At 47.3% G+C, this 19,218-nt stretch overlaps 1 protein-coding gene across 1 annotated transcript; it reads left to right on the top strand.

Moving 5' to 3' along the window:
* Positions 1–4,536: 4,536 nt before the first annotated feature.
* Positions 4,537–6,683, top strand: PARS2 (prolyl-tRNA synthetase 2, mitochondrial). Its single transcript, XM_065409377.1, has 2 exons — positions 4,537–4,595; positions 5,227–6,683. The coding sequence occupies exons 1-2, from the start codon at positions 4,555–4,557 to the stop codon at positions 6,680–6,682; spliced, it is 1,497 nt and encodes a 498-aa protein (XP_065265449.1). The 5' UTR covers positions 4,537–4,554; the 3' UTR covers position 6,683.
* Positions 6,684–19,218: the final 12,535 nt, after the last annotated feature.

Here is a 19,218-nt window from a genome sequence, read left to right as displayed (position 1 = left end):
CATGCACAGTGAGAATTTTACCGCTAAACCACCCATACTAATAACTGAACTAATGATGGTTGTTGGGGGCTCCTGGGAGCACCTAAAATTCTTCTGAATTGGGATGAAGTTTGAGGTGGTTTCTCTGCCTCTGAGGGAGTCTCTTGATACTGCTGACTCTGGCCTGGTGCTCATAAAAATACTTCTGAGGGGCAAAGGTCTTCCAGTTGGGGGCTCCTGGGAGCACCTAAAATTCTTCTGAATTGGGATGAAGTTTGAGGTGGTTTCTCTGCCTCTGAGGGAGTCTCTTGATACTGCTGACTCTGGCCTGGTGCTCATAAAAATACTTCTGAGAGGCAAAGGTCTTCCAGTTGGGGTGCATCAGATGGCGCAGAATGCTGGGAAGAGGATATTTTCCTAACTCAGGGCAAGGGTTTCATCTCTTTCTCTCTCTCTCTCATGAATGTCCTCTGTATATTTTAGTGGAACAAATTATATACCTTTCCAGCAAAGCTGTGTTTAATGTAAGTTTCTTTGTCTTATGATTTTTGCCTCATTCTCTGGTTTTACATTAGTTCTGAGAAAGCATTTTGTTTCAAATGACTAGATTCTCTCTCCTTTTCCATGGGTGTGCATATCTCCAGCACCTAGGTTTATCACGGAAATGTTTGTGGGGGTAACTGTTAGCAGCACATCACTGAGCCATACGCATATTTTGTTTTATGTGAGGTGCTCTACCTACTTTTACTGGATTTCTAATGGAGTTTTAAAGATATGAAAGGCGCTTTCCATGATAATACTCTGAGGGCCTAATCTTGCTTCCATTAAAATAAGTCACAAATTTCCCATTTTCTTTGGTGGGAAGGGAATTAGGCCCTGGAAGAAGAACTTAATTACAATAACAAACAAGAACCAAGACACAGAGTTGGGCCTCTTTCCATCTGCACAACAATAATGGTATGTAGAAACCACCTGGGCACAGTGGGGTCCAGATAACCATGTTTACGCAATACACACAACATGCAAGGTCAGTTATACAGATATACTGCTACTCTGGCAGCTTTCTAAACCATAGAACACAGTGAGCACTACTAGAGGGTTCACAAACTATTTAAACAGATACTACCCAATTCCTATACGCTGAACAGCACAATGAAAGGGCCAAGGGGCCCTGCCTGCATTGTGGTTGAAACTGGGCTGCTGTTTCTCTGCCTTTTAGGATGCTCCCAGGTTATTATAACCTGGTAATGCCTGAAATTAATTATCCTCAGTTTCTGAGAATCGCTTTTAAAGTATCCCAGCTTCCAAGTAGCGGTACAATGAATTAGCAAGTAGGTATGTGAACCATGGCTCTCTGCTGGATGAAATCAGCACTGCTTAGCTGTTTGTTGCCACCTATAGGTGGTAATTTTCCTTTAGCTCAAGTGGTAGTGGCTGTGAGTTCTACCCCAGCTATTGCTGTAAAGTTCCAAATGGGCATTGAAATGGAATGCGCAGCGCCGTAGGGCTGGGGAGATACAGCATGGTGACAGTCACAAAGATCCTATATGGCCATGGATTTGTTACAATATTTATATTTCCTGTCAACATAATTTATTAAATGAAGGTGATAACATTTGTTTAGCAACGTATGACTCACCAGTAAAACAGACAGATGGAAACCAAATTATATATTACAGAGGAGACAGATGATGTGTTTCGTAAGGCATATGTGAATAACGGCATCAAATAACATGTAGTCTTATAGCAGCTCTATCAATATTTACTGGGTGGGCAACATGTAAATAAAAATGGCTGCATATTGATTTTTCATTGAATAAAGACATTTACACTGTGAAAGTGTAAAAAGGGACAAGCTTGCCATTTCTTCCACGTTGCTACTGTCTATTGAAATTGTTTCAATCATTATTATCTTTATTATTTGTTATTGTGGTAATGCCTACAAGCCCCAAATGAGATCGGGGCCACAATGTGCCTGGTGCTATTTACACACACATAACACAAAGACAGTCCCTGGTGCAAAGGGCTTACAATCTAAGTATGTGATGAGATACAACAGGTGGATACAACAAACAGGGTGGGGGATGAAAGGGAACAGTAAGGCGGGTCTTATTGCTGTCAGAAGCAGCGGTCACAGTACACCAGCTATTTAGGAATATGTTGCCTGATTTCAAAGCAATGTCTGTAGAAATTAATTCTGCTGCATTAATGTACCTACTGGCCACTCTTTCTTGACTGACAGCTGAGGGCAGCTCCATGCACTCGCTGCTTGACAGCCTTTACCCCACCCCTCAGAGGGAGGGAGGGGTGAGGAGAGACAGCCTGTCACGGTACGGCAGCAGCAAGCCTCTGAGCCCAGGTCAACAGACTCAGGCTTGTACTAATAACAGCTGTGTAGAAAGTGCTTCTAAGTCATGTAGGGTGACCAGATGTCCCGATTTTATAGGGACAGTCCCGATTTTGGGGTCTTTTTCGTATATAGGCTCCTATTACCCCCCCACCCCCGTCCCGATTTTTCACACTTGCTGTCTGGTCACCCTAAAGTCATGGCTCATGCTGGAGCTTGGGCCCTGAAGCCCACCCTCCTCCCTAGGCTTCAGAATGTGAGTTACAACATCTTCACAGCCAACTTTAGTGCTGTAGCCTAAGCCGCAGTCTGTGGACCTGGGCTGGGAGGCTCACTGCCACAGGCTGGGTAGACACACACACGTGCCCTTAGTGTCCCCACCTACCCAGGCCTCTTTCAGAGGGGCTACAGCCTGGAGGGATGTTTCTCTCCTCCAAATGGTTCCATGGCCACAGAGAAAGGGTCACAGGTGCTCTTGCTTACCCCTCTTGCTGTTTCCAATCTCCAGCGCGGAATCCTTTCTCCAGTCCTTTGCTGGGGGCAAAGAGTCTGATAGGTCCCCAAGGAGCCACCAACTGGATGCTCAGACCTGGTCCCCGCCTGGCGTGTTTGAGACATTGTGCCTGGCAACATTTTCTGCATGTTGGCAATTCTGCAATACCTGGCTCTTTGATAAGGGCTGAGGATGCCGCATGCTTCCTTTTCACTAACATTCTGTGAATGTTGACATGCATGCAACATTCACAGAACACACTTTGTGTCAAATTACTGCTCAGTCTGGAGTTAATAACTTGAAGCCAGTTTGCCATGTTGAAATATGCTCTGATTCTGCCCCGTGCAGCCAACCAGAAGCGTTCAAAAATCACGAATCAGGCCCCCAAAATCAGGAAGACATTTTTAACAGTTATAAATGTTGGGGGGGTTATATGTTGCCTTATGGGTTTTGAGCTTCTAGCTTACACGTGGGTCCCATTTTCCAGCTTTTCCCCACAACCACAAGGGCTAGTGAGTTACTTTTTTAAAAAAATGAAAGCTGCGATTCTCACATAATCACATGACTCCAGGCGCTGGTGCTTTTGTGAAAACGCCAAATTTTGCAAAATGTGTGCTAACATTGCCACCATGGGCGATACCACCCGCTAGACCTGAGAGCGGTACAGCAGCTAGAGCCTGCCAACGTGAACAGCGCGGGAATGCACTGAGCAGTGCACCTCCAGACAGCAATTTGTGGCACCTTAGAGACTAACACATTTATTTGGGCATAAGCAATGACATCGTTGCAAATACTTTACAGTCGGCCCTGGCAGCACACCCCACATTAACGTTGCGACTAAATTAGGGTTACCGTATTTAACAAATAAAAAATGAGGACCCTCCACGGGGCCCTGGCCCTGCCCATTTTCCACCCCCAGCCCCGCCCCAACCCCGCCCTAACTCCGCCCCCTCCTCCCTCCCACTCCCAGCCACGCGAAAAGGGCTGCCCGAGCGCTACCGGCTTCACGGTTTGCCGGGCAGCCCCCAGACCCTGCGCCCCCGGCCGGCGTTTCCCCAGCGCAGCTGGAGCCCGGGAGGGGAAGCGCCCAGACGGGGGCGCAGGGTCTGGAGGCTGCCCGGCGAACCGTGAAGCCGGTAGCGCTCGGGCTTCGGGCAGCCCCCATGCCTCCGGACCTGCGCCCCCGGCCGGGCACTTCCCCTCCCGGGCTCCGGCGGCGCAGGGTCCAGAGGCATGGGGGCTGCCCGAAGCCCGTAGCGCTCGGGCAGCTCGGCTCTTAAACAGAGCCGAAGAGTCAGGGGAGGAGCAGAGCCGCCGCGGGAGGGGAAGTGCCCGGCAGGCATTTTCCCGGACACGTGCGGCTTTTTGGCAATTCCCCCCGGACGGGGGTTTGATTGCCGAATAGCCGGACATGTCCGGGAAAAACCGGACGTATGGTAACCCTATAGTGACTAAATTTCCGTATTTAACGATTCCCTCCCCAATGAAGGCGTTCCAGGCAGCCGGTGAAAGCACTGATCATAGAGTTTAGCCTCCCAGCGGAAGGAGAGTCTCCACTGGAAGGAAGTCCCTGCTCCAGCCACCCTCTCTCTACGGTGTCACGAAGAACGGTTTCTTCCGGCATATCCCCTGAGTTGAGCCGTTTCGGGGGCATCACGTGCCACGGAACTTTCTTTCTGATTGGCTAGCTAGACCTAGCCTCCGGGAAGCCTCTTTTGGCGCATGCGCACATCGCATGGCCCTTGGCGGAAACTTCGGGCGCGGCGGAGGGCCGGGGTGAGGCGGCTGCTCGCGGGCGGGGGGTAGCCCCGGGCTGGGTTTGAGGGGAGGTTGTGCCGGGGTCCAGCCGGCAGCTCCAAGGCCGTTGCCCCGGGAGCCGCCACCCTTCCCGGGTCTGTTGTGCAGCGCGTAGCCGGGAGCTCCGCAGCCGCGGGGGCCGAGCCCGGGAGCCCGGCCAGCAGCTCCCGCTGCAGACTCGCCGGGGCCCAGCGCCTGAGGGGAGCCCGTGCCAGCCTGCCGCGCCCTGCCCCGGTTAGACACCCGCGGCCTGAGCCGCGTCGGGACCCCGCAGCGGGGAACGCGCTGCTCCGAGCCCAGCGGGGCCCCGCGTGGGATGCGCCGCTCCGGAGGGGTGGGGAGGTGCCCGGTCACAGCAGGCGATGCTCCGTTTTATGGCAAACACCGGGGGAGGAGGGAGTCTCTTGTCTCTGCAGCCTTGGCCACTTGGGTCAGCATGGAGCATGGCATGCCAGGGGGTGGGCCACACCTCCATGAAGTTGGCTGCAGCCTGCCCCTCGCTTATGTCAGTGGAAGGTGGCCCTCACTTGGGATGTTCCTGAGCTAAAATAATTGATGTTCATATGGCTATGGTAATGCTTTATGTGCATGGCACTCTGTCCCACTGCAGGTTTGACAGAGGTTCCTCCATGGCTCTGGGGGTGGAATGGCTGCTAAGACGATGGAAGGAATTGCTTCCTGGTCTGACAACCCGTGTCCTCCAGAGGCAGTATCTTTATAGATGTCACCATGGCCCCACTCACAGAGCAAAGCGTCTGGTGCTGTCCCAGCTCTTTCAGCCTCTGAATCTTCGGGAGGACAGTGTGGTTGGGCTGGAGAGCAAACCTGACGATCTGACATGTAAGAGTCAGAGGCTGATGATACAAGCAGGGTTAATCTACCCCTCTAGCCCCGGCTGCTACTACTACATGCCTTACACTGTTCGAGCAATGGAGAAGCTTGTCAAGGTGATAGACCAAGAAATGCAGGCTATCGGGGGGCAGAAGCTAAATATGCCCAGTTTAAGTTCTGCAGAGCTCTGGAGAACCAGTGGGCGGTGGGATTTAATGGGCAAAGAGCTCTTCCGACTTGCAGACAGACACAGCAAAGAGTACTGTCTGGGGCCAACTCACGAAGAGACCATCGCAGACCTGATTGCCTCCCAAGCGAACTTGTCCTACAAGCAGCTGCCGCTCCTGCTATATCAGATAACACGGAAGTTTCGAGATGAGCCCAAGCCCCGTTTTGGCTTGCTGCGCAGCAGGGAATTCTACATGAAGGACATGTACACATTTGACACCTGTGAGGAAGCTGCTCGCCAGACCTACAGCCTGGTGTGTGAGGCCTACTGCAACGTGTTTAACAGCTTGGGGTTCCACTTTGTCAAAGTGCAGGCAGATACGGGCAGCATTGGAGGGAGCATGTCCCACGAGTTCCAGCTCCCCGCAGGCATTGGAGAGGACAGGCTGATGATCTGCTCCAACTGTAGTTTTTCAGCCAACGTGGAAACAATAAATCCTGACCAGACAGACTGCCCAGTTTGCAAAGGAAAACTGTCTGAGAGCAAAGGGATTGAAGTTGGGCATACGTTTTATCTGGGCACCAAGTACTCTTCTGTTTTTAATGTCAACTTCCACACTGCCCAAAACAAACCTGTCCTAGCAGAAATGGGTTGCTATGGCTTGGGCATAACTCGGATTCTGGCTGCTTCTGTCGAGGTGCTTTCAACAGAAGACAGCATCCGTTGGCCAGCCCTCATTGCACCTTACCAGGTCTGCCTCATTCCCCCTAAGAAAGGCAGCAAGGAAGAGATGGGTGCGGTGCTAATGGATAATTTATATGACAGTATTGTCGAAGCCGTGCCTCAGATTAAAGGGGAAGCTGTGCTGGATGACAGGACTCACTTGACCATTGGTAAAAGATTAAAAGATGCTAACAGACTTGGTTACCCGTATGTTATAATAGCTGGGAAGAAAGTTTTTGATAATCCCCCCGAGTTTGAAGTTTGGAATCAAAACACTGGCGAGATCATGTTCCTTACTAAAGAAGGTGTAATTGAATTGCTAAGTAAAGTGCAAGTTCCCTGACCTTCCAGTCTTTGGTCTGTGATCCTTGGTGTTTTACCCATATCTAAATGTATCTAGTTCCCTCTTTAAGGATTATAGTTACAGGTGAAAGATTACTCTTGTTTGAGTGGAAACTGCACATGACTTCACGTGTTGCTAGGAACTGAGGCTTGTTTCTATTAATGGCACATATTTGGCTTGAAATCTAATTGGTTTCAAAAGATGAGTTTAAAAGTACTTTCAAATCCTTCACTTGTGTCTGAGTCTCCCTGCTAACTTCTGTGGCTTCACAGTCATGTTTCCCTGTTCTTTTTATGTTTTTTCTCTCCCCTATTGCTGTGTAAAGGACCCACACAAACAGAGGGGGAAACCAACCATGGCTTTGATCTTGTCAAGACTTACAAGTGCTTACATGTATTCACAGAAGTAGTGCCATGCCTGAGTAAAAATGCAGGTTCAGGCCCTAGCGGTCTGTACAAGGGCAACAGTGAAACTGACTAGACACAGATTTGTCAAATGTACAAAGGGGAGAGGATGAGATTCTTCTCTGATCTCTTTCAGGTGTTGCATTCTCACATCTTGTTTAAGGGTAATAGGTTTTAAAAACAAAACTTGAGACAGATGTTTGTCCTTGTTTTAGTTGACTGTCTTCTCCCTTTAATTTGAGTCCAAATGCTAACTCTGAAGGTTAATAGGAATACAGATTTAATTCAGTTTTACAGATACCTAACCCAGAAAAATAGTGTTCATAGTCTTTCTCTTCTTCAAAGTGCATTAGAAATGTTAATCTGAATTAATTAAATTAAGAATGTTATCCGTCACTAAGACCCACTCCTGCACTCAGATTCAGGTGGGAGGACTCTGGCACTAGCATATAGTCTCATACCCTAGTGTTAGGGTGCCTATGTGTAGGGATCCCCAACCTAGAGTTAGAGTTCCTATGTGTAGGCCACTTGGAGTTTGTGTTAGGTTTCTTATGGGTAGGGCTCCAGTCCCTCTGGTTAGGGTTCCTATGGGTAGGGCTCCCCATCCTAGGGTTAGGGTTTGTATGGTTAGGCCTCTTGGAGTTAGGGTTCTTATGGGTAGGTCACTTGGATTTAGGTTGAGGGTTCCTATGGGTAGGCCACATTGAGTGAGGGTTAGGGTTCCTATAGGTAGGGCTCCCCGTCCGAGGGTTAGGGTTCCTACGTGTAAGGATCCCCACCTAGGGTTAGGGTTCCTATTGGTCGGCCACTTGGAGTCTGGGTTAGGGTTTTTATGGGTAGAGCTCCCCGCCCTAGGGTTAGGGTTCCTATGCATAGGGCTCCCCGCCCTACCATTAGTGTTCCTATGGGTTGGGATCCCCATCCTAAGTTTAGGGTTCCAAAGGGTAGATCACGTGTAGTTAGCGATAGGGTCATGGGCAGTGTGTGGAGCCCTCCTTCAGGGACGCTAACCCTTGGCTACACCCCTTTCTATTGCGTCCCCTCTCTGTAGCCGGAGCCCTGAGACCCCCTGCCCCACCCTCGGCCAGAGGAGCCCCAGGATGGCCGGCGGCCCGAACGCCCCCCACCCTTGTCCGGAGCTATGAGCCGGGCAGAGCCCCACCCCCCAACTACCCGGAGGAGTCCTAGGCCAGCCACAGCCTGGATCTCCCCCCACCCCCCTATCTGCCCGGAGGTACCCTGAGTCCCCCCACCTGCACCGAGAAGCCCCGGGCCAGCCACAGCTGCGCCGGGCCACCCCTCCCCAGACCCCAAGCCGCCCTGGGGAAAAGCTCTCACTCTCTCGAAGAAAGTTTTGATATGCCCCATGCAGGTTCCAGGGCAGCTGGGGAGGAGGTATTTGCTACTCATCTTCCTTGGTTCCTCAGTAATCTCTCTGGAGTCCAGGGAGATTACTGATGAGCCCTGGAAGCTGAATATCACATACCGCCACCTAAGCTGCCCTGGAACCTGCATGGGGCATAATAAAGTAAAAACTTCTCCTGCCAAACCCCCAACCAGTGGCCCCGGCAGCTCCCATGGCCTATTATACCTGCTGTCCATGGATAGGGTTCCTGTGGGTAGGGCTCCCTGCCCAAGGGTTAGGGTTCCTGTGGGCAGAGCTCCCCACCCCCCCGTTCAGTAGGGTTCTGCAAAAATCCTATTGCAAGGATCCAATTTCAGGATCTTGACCTTAAATACTACCATATTCTTTCCCTAGCTTCCCTCAGCTGCCATCCAAAAAAATATTAAACCAGGCAATTTAAACTCTGGTGATTTGAACTTATGAAATTATTGCAAAAACAACATGAAGGAATTCTGAAAAATTCCAGATAGCAGCAGACCTTAATGCTTCAGGCAGCACTTGGAATGTTTGCTGGCCTAGGTAAACTGGAAAAGGACAGTCCCGTTCAGTACCTTGATCGGACATTCACAAAACAGTCTAAATATGTTGGTGTCGCAGTCAATCTGCCTGCTCTTGTGTGCAAGATCTGGCCATTGGGAAAAGAACGACCATACTGGCTTAGACCAAAGGTCCATCTAGCCCAGTATCCTGTCTTCCAGCAGTGGCCAATGCCAGGTGCTTCAGAGGGAATGAACAGAACACGTAATCATCAAGTGATCCATCCCCTGTTGCCCATTCCCAGCTTCTGGCAAACAGAGGCTAGGGATACCATCCCTGCCCATCTTAGCTAATAGCCATTGATCAACCTGTCCTCCATGAATTTATCTAGTTCTTTTTTGAACCCTGTTAGAGTCTTGGTCTTCACAGCATCCTCTGGCAAAGAGTTCCACATGTTGACTGTGCGTTGTGTGAAGAAATATTTCCTTTTGTTTGTTTTAAACCTGCTGCCTATTAATTTCATTTGGTGACCCCTACTTCTTCTGTTATGAGAGAGTAAATAACACTTCCTTATTTACTTTCTCCACACCAGTCATGATTTTATAGACCTCTATCATATTCCCCACCCTTAGTCGTCTCTTTTCCAAGCTGAAAAGTCCCAGTCTTATTAATCTCTCCTCATATGGAAGCCGTTCCATACCCCTAATCATTTTTGTTGCCCTTTACTGTATCTTTTCCAATTCAAATACATCTTTTTTGAGATGGGGCGACCACATCTGCACGCAGTATTCAAGTTGTGGGTGTATCATGGATTTATATAAAGGCAATATGATGTTTTCTGTCTTATCTATCCCTTTCTTAATGATGCCCAACATTCTGTTCACTTTTTTGACTGCCGCTGCACATTGAGTGGATGTTTTCAGAGAACTATCCACAATGACTCCAAGGTCTCTTTCTTGAGTGGTAACAACTAATTTAGACGCCATCATTTTATATGTATAGTTGGGATAATGTTTTCCAATGTGCATTACTTTGCATTTATCAACATTGAATTTCATCTGCCATTTTGTTGCCTAGTCACCCAGTTTTGTTCGATCCCTTTGTAATGCTTCGCAGTCTGCTTTGGACTTAACTACCTTGAGTAGTTTTGTATCATCTGCAAATTTTGCCACCTCACTGTTTACCCCTTTTTCCAGATCATTTATGAATATGTTGAATAGGATGGTCCCAGTACAGACCCCTTGGGGACATCACTATTTACCTCTCTCCATTTTGAAAACTGATAATTTATTCCTATCCTTTGTTTCCTATATATTAACTTCTTATCAGTCCAGGAGAGGATCTTCCCTCTTACCCCATCACAGCTTACTTTGCTTAAGAGCCTTTGGTGAGGGACCTTGTCAAAGGCTTTCTGAAAATCTAAGTACACCATATCCACTGGATCCCCCTTGTCCACATGCTGCTTGACCCCCTCAGAGAGTGAGGCATGATTTCCCTTTACAAAAACCATGTTGACTCTTCCCCAGCAAATCATGTTCATCTATGTGTCTGATAATTCTGTTCTTTACTATAGTTTCAACTAGTTTGCCCGGTACTGAAGTTAGTTTTACCAGCATGTAATTGCCACAATCACCTCTGGAGCCCTTTTTAAAAATTGGCGTCACGTTAACTATCCTCCAGTCATCTGGTACAGAAGCGGGTTTAAATGATAGGTTACAGGCTACAGTTAGTATTTCTGCAATTTCACATTTGAGTTCCTTCGGAACTCTTGGGTGAATACCATCTGGTTCTGGTGACTTATTGCTGTTTAATTTATCAGTTTGTTCCAAAATCTCCTCTAATGACACCTCAATCTGGGACAGTTCCTCAAATTTGTCACCTAAAAAGAATGGCTCAAGTTTGGGAATCTCTCTCTCATCCTCAGCCATGAAGACCGATGCAAAGAATTAATTTAGTTTTTCCACAATGGCCTTATATGCCTTGACTGCTCCTTTATCATCTCGATTGTCCAGTGGCCCCACTCGTTGTTTAGCAGGCTTCCTGCTTCTGATGTATTTTTTAAAAATTGCTATTACTTTTTGAGTCTTTGGCTACACATGAGAGAGAGAGATTTTAGGAGTGTGAGTCTAATTCAAAATATCATATGAGGGTTGCAAAACTTTTAGTATCCTTATATCCCACCCTGCTGTAAGGAAGGATATAAAAAAGTAGAAACTCTTAGTGTCACTGGCTTTCTTTTAAGAGTAAGGATTTTCTTATTCATAGTTCATGAATTCACTTAGTTCATAAAAATCTCCATCATAGGCATGCGATTACCCAGAGTGGAATTTGTGGGACTGGCATTGGGAGAAGTATGATTTAAAGTGATTGATAGGCTGAATGATTCAAACAAGCAGTGTAAGAGAGACATTCAGTATATTAACAACTTAGAATTTACCTTTCCCTGCCCAGAAATTACCTATGAATGCACAGAGCATCTAATCTGATAAATGTCAAATGTCCAGCTTGCAACTGCTGAATAAATAGAGGATTCTCAGTGTGAGCGGAGGATGCTAGGCACCTGGCCCTGCACTGTCGCTCATGATGAGGTCCAAGGAAAGTTAAATCTTTCTGCACAGTCACTGGTAACTTCTGCAGGGGAACATAGGGTCATTTGGATCCGAGAAATAGCAGCCCGGTCTTACAGACGTGCTACAATGTTTCATGAATCCTCCGAATGTGTTGTAATGTGGTGAGCCTGTCCCCCTTGTGTAATGATCAGGGGCTTGGCCAGTCAGACCTAGTGATCAGAATAAGGAGTCAAGCCAAGGGTCAGAGCTGGAACAAGAGTTAGAGCCCGGGACAGGGATCAGGAACAAGGCAAGAGAGCAGTGCACAGGAATGAGGCAGGAAGGCAAAGTCCAAAGTTGCAGTAAGCCAGGAATTCATCCAGTTGCACGGACAACTTCCTGTGCCTCCTTCTGGCTTGAATAGTGTAGCTGGACCAATCAGTGAGGCCAGGTACTCCTCCAATCAGGAGACCTTTGGGTCGTGCCTCTGGTAAGGCAGGGGTTCCATTAGCCATTCAGCTCACTAGTTACTAGCAGGCACAGGAATGCAAAGACCCATGGATCTTCAGAGCTTGGCTATCAGGGCCACTTGCTGCAATTCTGGTTGGAAGGATTCTAGAGTAGGGAGGGAAGCCACGGATGTGTATCTCGAATGCAGAGCTAGCCCACAGCTGGTGCCTAAGCTCTAGGAATACACAGCAAGAGTTGGATAGCTGGTGTGGCTCATAAGTTGGCACATGAAAGATGTGCAGAGGCGTCTCCCCACTGTTAGAGGCACATCCTCAGCTCTGTTCTGGCTCATTTGTGCTGCTCAGGTGTTACCCGGGGTTTCCCGAACCCAAAGCTCTCGGTAACTTTAATCTATGCAAGGTGGTATCAGGACAAGGGAGATGCAGCGCTTCCGTCTGCTATATGGCCAGCACAGACGAGTCAAAACCACATGTGTTCACTTAAAGCCAGCACTTTATTAGTCTCCATCATTCCCACTGGAATACCTTTACTCAAAGTCACTGCTTTGTTTAGTCTCAAGCACACACAAACACAATAGGTTATAGAGCATCCCAAACCGATAATTACCCCTGAGGAGTTTGGAGCAGTATTCAGGTGACTCAGACGCAGGTTTCCAGTGGCCAATCTTCCGCCTATGGCTGGAGATCTTCTCGATGTGTCCATTAAGCGATCCGCTTGACCCAAACCCACAGTTCCCCTCTTATACTCAAAAAGTTACCGAGACATGAAAAGTGTTACATAAAATCAGTCACTAGGCAAGAAGCAGGGGTTACAAAAATATATCCTCAAAAAAATAATTAAGCAAGCAGTTACTCAGGCAGTCGTATTTCCCCATAACAGCAGCCCTGAAATATATCCAGACTTCCTGTTTTCCACAGACGTTTACCCCAGCATATCAGAGAGGGTGTAAAGTCAAGCTCACTTCATGTGAGAGCAATTCCCCCCGCTTCCCGGCTTGCCTTAATTATGCTAAGTTCCTGCAAAGGCCTACTAAATGGCTAATTGCAAGAAGCAGAATAATTGATAGTTCATCCCAATAACTGGCAGTGGCCTGGACACCTGGCTGGTTGCTAAAATGCTCCTCTACCCAGGTGGTGCAAAGATGTAGCAATGTTGACTGAAATGGCCAGCTGGGGATTTGCGCAGCTGGTCGGGGGATGGGGAGAAGGGCTCTAGGCCACTCCCCACACAGACCCTGCATTAGGAGGCATGGCCAGAGGGCTCCTGCATCCAGGTGATTCCCTAGCAGGACTAACAGCTCCTTGGGGATCCTGGCAGCTGGCTGTGACTTAGAGCCGCTCTGAGGTCATGATGGACCCCAGGGGAAGAAGGTCCTGCACAGAGCCTAGTTCAGCCATATTTGAAGGTAAGGGCCTTAGCCTCTAGACTGGACACTTTTAAAGCCGTAGCTGGGTGTGAGAAGTCTGCTGAGCCTAGCTCATTGGGTTGGGGTGGGAGAAAGGGAGAGAGCAATATGGTTCATATGCTGCCTTTCACTTTCTGCAGACCTTCCTTCAACAGACCCCCTTTCCAGGGCTGGAGATTGTGCTGTGGTTCTACCCCTTTCAGCAGGGGGGCCGGAACAATTTTTATAGAGGGGTGCCGAGAGCCATTGAACCAAACTAAATCCTGTATGTGATGGAAATCACTTCAATCCAGGAGGTGCTTTAGCACCCCCTGCACCCCTAGTTCCAGCACCTATGCCTTTCTGAGTGGAGCCTCTCTGAAATCTGCCTGCTGCAACAGGTAGGCCAGACACGCAGCAGCTGGATTGACTAAGTGCCCGTACAATGGATCTCTCAGCTGAGGACAGGGATGTGAAATGCTTCTTAAACAACTGATGCCCACCTTGCACTCTTCTGACTTCCCTGCAAACGAGGGTGTTTTCAGTGGAGCTGGAAGATGTGGTCTTGCTTTCTCCATGGTTTTTGTGCCTTTACGCTCCATTACCATTAACGCCAACCCTTCTGCTGGGTTTAACAAAATATCTTTTCACTCTCTTGTTCATTGTGTCTGACTATCAGTAAAGAATGTGGCATTGTCCTCTCCAAAAATCCAGTTTCGGTTGTCAGCAGGCGTGGCTGTGAGTTAGAAATTTAAATCCCCACCTGGGGACGTCTGCTACTTAATCTCTTATTGAAGTCAATGCAAAACAAAGCTAAGATGTGGGAGGAAGGGGTATGGGAGGGTGTGTATAATAAAAATCCTTACTTGATTGACTTAAACATCTGGCAGCAGATGCTGTTAAAGCCTCTAAGAAGCTATAGTTGAGAGACCAAAGGATAGGGGTCAAATTTTTCTTTATGGACACACTAAGTCCCTGGGGTTATCCGTGTGTAGCTGAGAATAGCCCTTATTGACTCAACTGGAGTCCGGCCCTGAGCTAATTCAGCACAATGTGGGGGATTCCCTCCTTAAACAGAAGGTGCCTGTCTCTAAAAAGAAAAATTATGCCTAGGGGATGAACTAAGAGCTTCACAAAAATGCATGGAACTTAGATGTGAGGTTGCAGGTTCCCTTGGATTTTAGGCCCTCCTTGTGGAGGAGAAAGTTTGTTCTTTTGTTGCAGACAGATCTCCATTTGTCATGGTAGTTATAGTCCCCTTGCTGATCACCAGTGATTGCAAAAGGGCTCTTGAGGAGAGCAAAGCAAACTGCACTATCCTATTTCTGTATTGGGGGATCTGTTTTTCCATTGCCTTGTGTAACATCCGTGCAAGGTGGCTGTAAAACTCTTCCATCTGACCTGGTGGCATTTTACCCCACTCTGCCCAGGCATCAATGACGGTGCAAGGCGCTGGAGGATCAGGCCAGGGTTTCTTTCTTGCTCTCACCAAGTTCCCAGTCCATTTTCCTTGATGACTTCCTCAAATCTCCCTGCTTTCATCCTCCTGGAGCTCACCCTGCTCCCTACAGTGTCAATGGCAAAACTGCTGATGTTCAGTGGGAGCAGGATCCCATCTTTCATGAGGAATGGCCTCCTGCTGGAGTCTGCCTGCATCCGTCACTGTCTCCACCTTCAGTCAGGGCAGGTTTCTGGAGACTTTTGCCTACACGGGGGGGAAAGATTAACTCATTGTCTTCTCAGAAGAAGGCAGGCATTCACCACCCCTCACTGTCTGTAAACAAAATAGAAATGTTCATGTCCTGGTAGTTTTTCCACTGAATCCTTTCCCATCTGAGCCTTTTATCCTTGAGTCAGTTTTCATGGTTCTTTTCAAAGATCTAATTTCCCCTTTCCCTGCCTTTCTCTCCTTCCCTACCAGCAGCTTCGTTCCCCATAGCCTGCTGAGCTCCAAAGAGGACTTGGGCTATGCTTTGCATTTGACAGACCCACTACATGGCCATATGTTTGCAGACCCACTGGTCTTACCCCTCTTCTGGCCTCTGCCTTGCCCAGAGATTCCCTGTTCTCTGGTGCTGAGGGACTCTCCATGGACTATGGCACTATAATGCCAGGAGGATATGGACTGCCAGGGACAGTTCTACTGCGCTGCAATCATGGCCTTACACACCAAGGGCAGGATTTGCTCCAAACTCAATATCAGGAAAATCCATTTGTGACTGGGGTCGCAGTGGGGGCCAACTGGGTTCACTCAATTAGGGTGAACTGCAAAGAATGGGGCAGACAATCCCCCAAATGCTGGTGGATATTCCAAGACTTAGCTTTACCAAGCCAGCATAAAACAGCTTCTTTGTTACCTCACTGGTTGCCCAGAAGCCAACAACACAGTTCCCTTGAAGTAACCCAGCCTCAGGTCTCCGTCCAGGTACCCAAGTCAAATATGATGAAGATTTCTGAAAATCTTATTTCATCATATCAAAGAAAAGGTTCTACCAATCCCACAGGATTGGACACATTACCTCCCAGATTAATGAATATTCTGGATCTTACCCAAATACACGCTACAGCCAATTATTATTAACTAAACTAAAATTTATTTAAAAAGAAGAGAGAGTATGGTTAAAAGATCAATATACATACAGACATGAATTTAATTCTTAAGGTTCAGATACATAGAGATGGTGAGCTTTGTAGTTGCAAAGAATTCCTTTAGAATTTAGTTCATAGGTTATAGTCCAATGTCCAATATCCTATCCAGGGTGGACCAGCTGAACTGGGATCTCATCTTGTGACTCAAACGTCCCCTGATGAAGCTTAAGCAGATCTGAGATTAAAAGGATCAGGGCCCCAGGATCTTTTATACAATTTCAGGTCTTCTTTGACAAGTTGGAGTCCCTCGGGGAACAATAGGTAATCAGGGCATCTTTGAAGTGGGTCCATCACTGGTACTTAGCTATGTGAATTAACATAAGACAATTGCCTGTTCCTCCACCATTCACCAATGATCTGCTATATATTTCAGAGAGAGATGAATACAGAGAGATCCCGTGTTTACAATTCATTTAAATGCTAGGATGTTCTTTTGATCTCTGAATTAATAGTTATAGTGACAGACAGGAACTGTCTGTTTACATGGCTAGCACCAAAGATACACACAATCAATATTACCTCTAACTTCTAACAACATAGGTTTGCATTTCAAAGTTCTAGCCTATTTACCATGAATGGCCTTAATTACCATTCGCATACCTTTCTAAAGACTTTAAAGTGGGCTCTTCAGCCTGCAAACTGCTTAACCCTTTCTGGCCATGAGTTATATTTTGTATAAGATTTGCTGCAAATATATAGCAGTGGTAGCAACAATGGTTTGCATAATTATATTTTAATCAGACAACCTCACACCATTAAATCTCACGTTTAGGGGAGAATTGACTTGTTTCCACGACAGATACACCGTCATACCTCTCTATTGTAACAGCTTCCCCTGCTGGTGTGTGCTACCTCTCCTTGTCTTAGTCCATGCTTTCCTCTGTCATTGTTATCTCCTGAAAGAAGTTGAATCTACCTGACAGCTGTGAACATCCAGCACAGACAAGTAGTCATTAGATGTGGTAATTTCCCTCCTTCGGCTCAGTTAGACCTGCAAACGTGGTCGGACGGACCAACGTTAAAGGTGCTTTTGGCAGGATTCAAAGTGTTAACAGTTTTCTATACACTAGGGGCCAGATCCTCAGCTGGTGTAAATCTGCATAGCTCCATCAGTGGAGTTTCACCAATTGAGGCTACATCTACACTACGGGGGGGGTCGATTTAAGATACACAAATTCAGCTACGCGAATAGCGTAGCTGAATTCGACGTATCGCATCCGACTTACCCCGCTGTGAGGACGGCGGCAAAATCGACCTCCGCGGCTTCCCGTCGACGGCTCTTACTCCCACCTTCGCTGGTGGAGTAAGAGCGTCGATTCGGGGATCGATTGTCGCGTCCTGACGGGACGCGATAAATCGATCCCCGAGAGGTCGATTTCTACCCGCCGATTCAGGCGGGTAGTGTAGACCAGGCCTTATACAAGCTAAGCTTCTGGCCCTAAAAGCTTCTCCACGACAACCTCAGTCTAGGGTTGAAAACTCCAGTGATTACGGTAATTCTAATGCCATAGATGGCTAGATAAATACTGAATAAGAATATGTATGCTGTAAAAAAGAGTTCTCAAAGCAGTCCGTAGAAAGACCTGTAATGGTTTCACCATCTCCACTGAATAAATGGTACTGCGTCCCACTCGTTGAGACTGCCGTTTTAATAATTCTTCTCAGTTGGAGGCAAAGCTTGATACAGAATAGGATAGAAAAAAATACGCCTTTCCATTAGAGAGCATGGGAAATCAGAGTTTGAGTAGCTGTAAAGTCCTTGATGTATCTTATTCACTTCTGGTTAATTTAACACTTGTGTAAACTGTTAAATTAATTTTAAAAAATAAAGATCTTTACATCAACTTTGTAAGTCCCTTTCCAGCTGTCTAGTAAGAGAGCTATTCTATAGTCCTATTCTGCATTTTTCCAACTGTCAAATTAGAAGCCTCCTCTTTGATGGCTACATATTCTTTTTAAATATTATTCACAAGCATTTTTACTGGTTTACATTTCTTTGTACTTATAGTAATTAGAATAACTTTTACAGCACACTGGCATTTTCCTTAAAGCACCAGTAACTGGAAAAGCTGAACATGAGGGTTTTTAGTTTGCTTTGGGCATCATTTTATTTACTTTAAAAGAATTTATTTAGCCCGCTGGGTAAGAGAAGCATCTTTAGGCCACAGATAAGACAAAATAAATTGAAGGCATGATTGTAAAGAATTTTAACCATAAATTCTCCCCAAACTCACTTTTTCTTTCGTGCTTGAGGAATAGAAATAGGGCCAAATTCTGCTCTCATCTGATGCACACGGGCTTCGCTGGGGCTGCACACCTGCACAGGGACTCCCTTCTCACAGATCTAATTGCAGGATTGGGGCCAAATTCACAGACTTCTGTCGACACTGGGGTTACTCTGGATTTACACTAGTGTGAATGAGAACAGGGTGTATCATGCAGTGTTTACTGCCTAGCTATACGATGCAACTTCTGTGTGCCTCTAACACCTAGCTAATCTAGAGTATTTGTGGAAGATTTTATTTTTGTGTAACTCAAAGAACACCGACTGTATTGTTTTTAAAACAGCAGTACCCACCTGATTGCACAGGAGTGGGACCCTTATTGAGAAGTGAAATGTATGTTTGAAAGGGAAATGAGCTGGGATGCGGAACTGCACACCAGCTGGACTGGACAGCTCCCTGAAGACTTGATCCTACTCCCATTGGAATCAAAAGAGCCTTTTGATTAATTTCATTGGGCACTGTGACAAGATGGTCAATATAGTAGGGTGGGTCCTGCACTTTTCTTGGTGGGGGGGGGGCTAAAATACCACCCCTTACCCCTGCTCTTGGGGCACCAAGGGCCCCACTAGTGGCCCAGGAAGGTGGTAAAGGAGGGAAGCGGGAGAGGGGTCTGGGTTTGCTCCTCACTCTGAGTCCCAGCCCCTCTCAACCCCTGTAGGTTCTTACCCTCTTCCCCCTTGGGTGGGTTACCTTCAGTCCTTAAACACTGGGGGAGGGAATGTCCCTCCCCTGCTGGGCAAAGTCTCCCTTACTCTGGTTTTCTGTTCCTCCAAGTCTTACAGCGCACACCTCCAAGCTCCAGTCCTCTCTCCTTCCCCCTAACTGCCTGAAGCAGGGGGTTTTATTAGGTTTCTAACAGGGCCTTAATTGATTACAGGTGCTCCAATTAACCCGTAGCAACCCTCCCTAGTC

Source organism: Emys orbicularis, chromosome 8 (assembly GCF_028017835.1).
Source record: "Emys orbicularis isolate rEmyOrb1 chromosome 8, rEmyOrb1.hap1, whole genome shotgun sequence".
NCBI lineage: Eukaryota > Metazoa > Chordata > Testudines > Emydidae > Emys > Emys orbicularis.
Note: the sequence above shows the minus strand (reverse complement) of the source record. Positions and strands in the feature narration are given on the sequence as shown.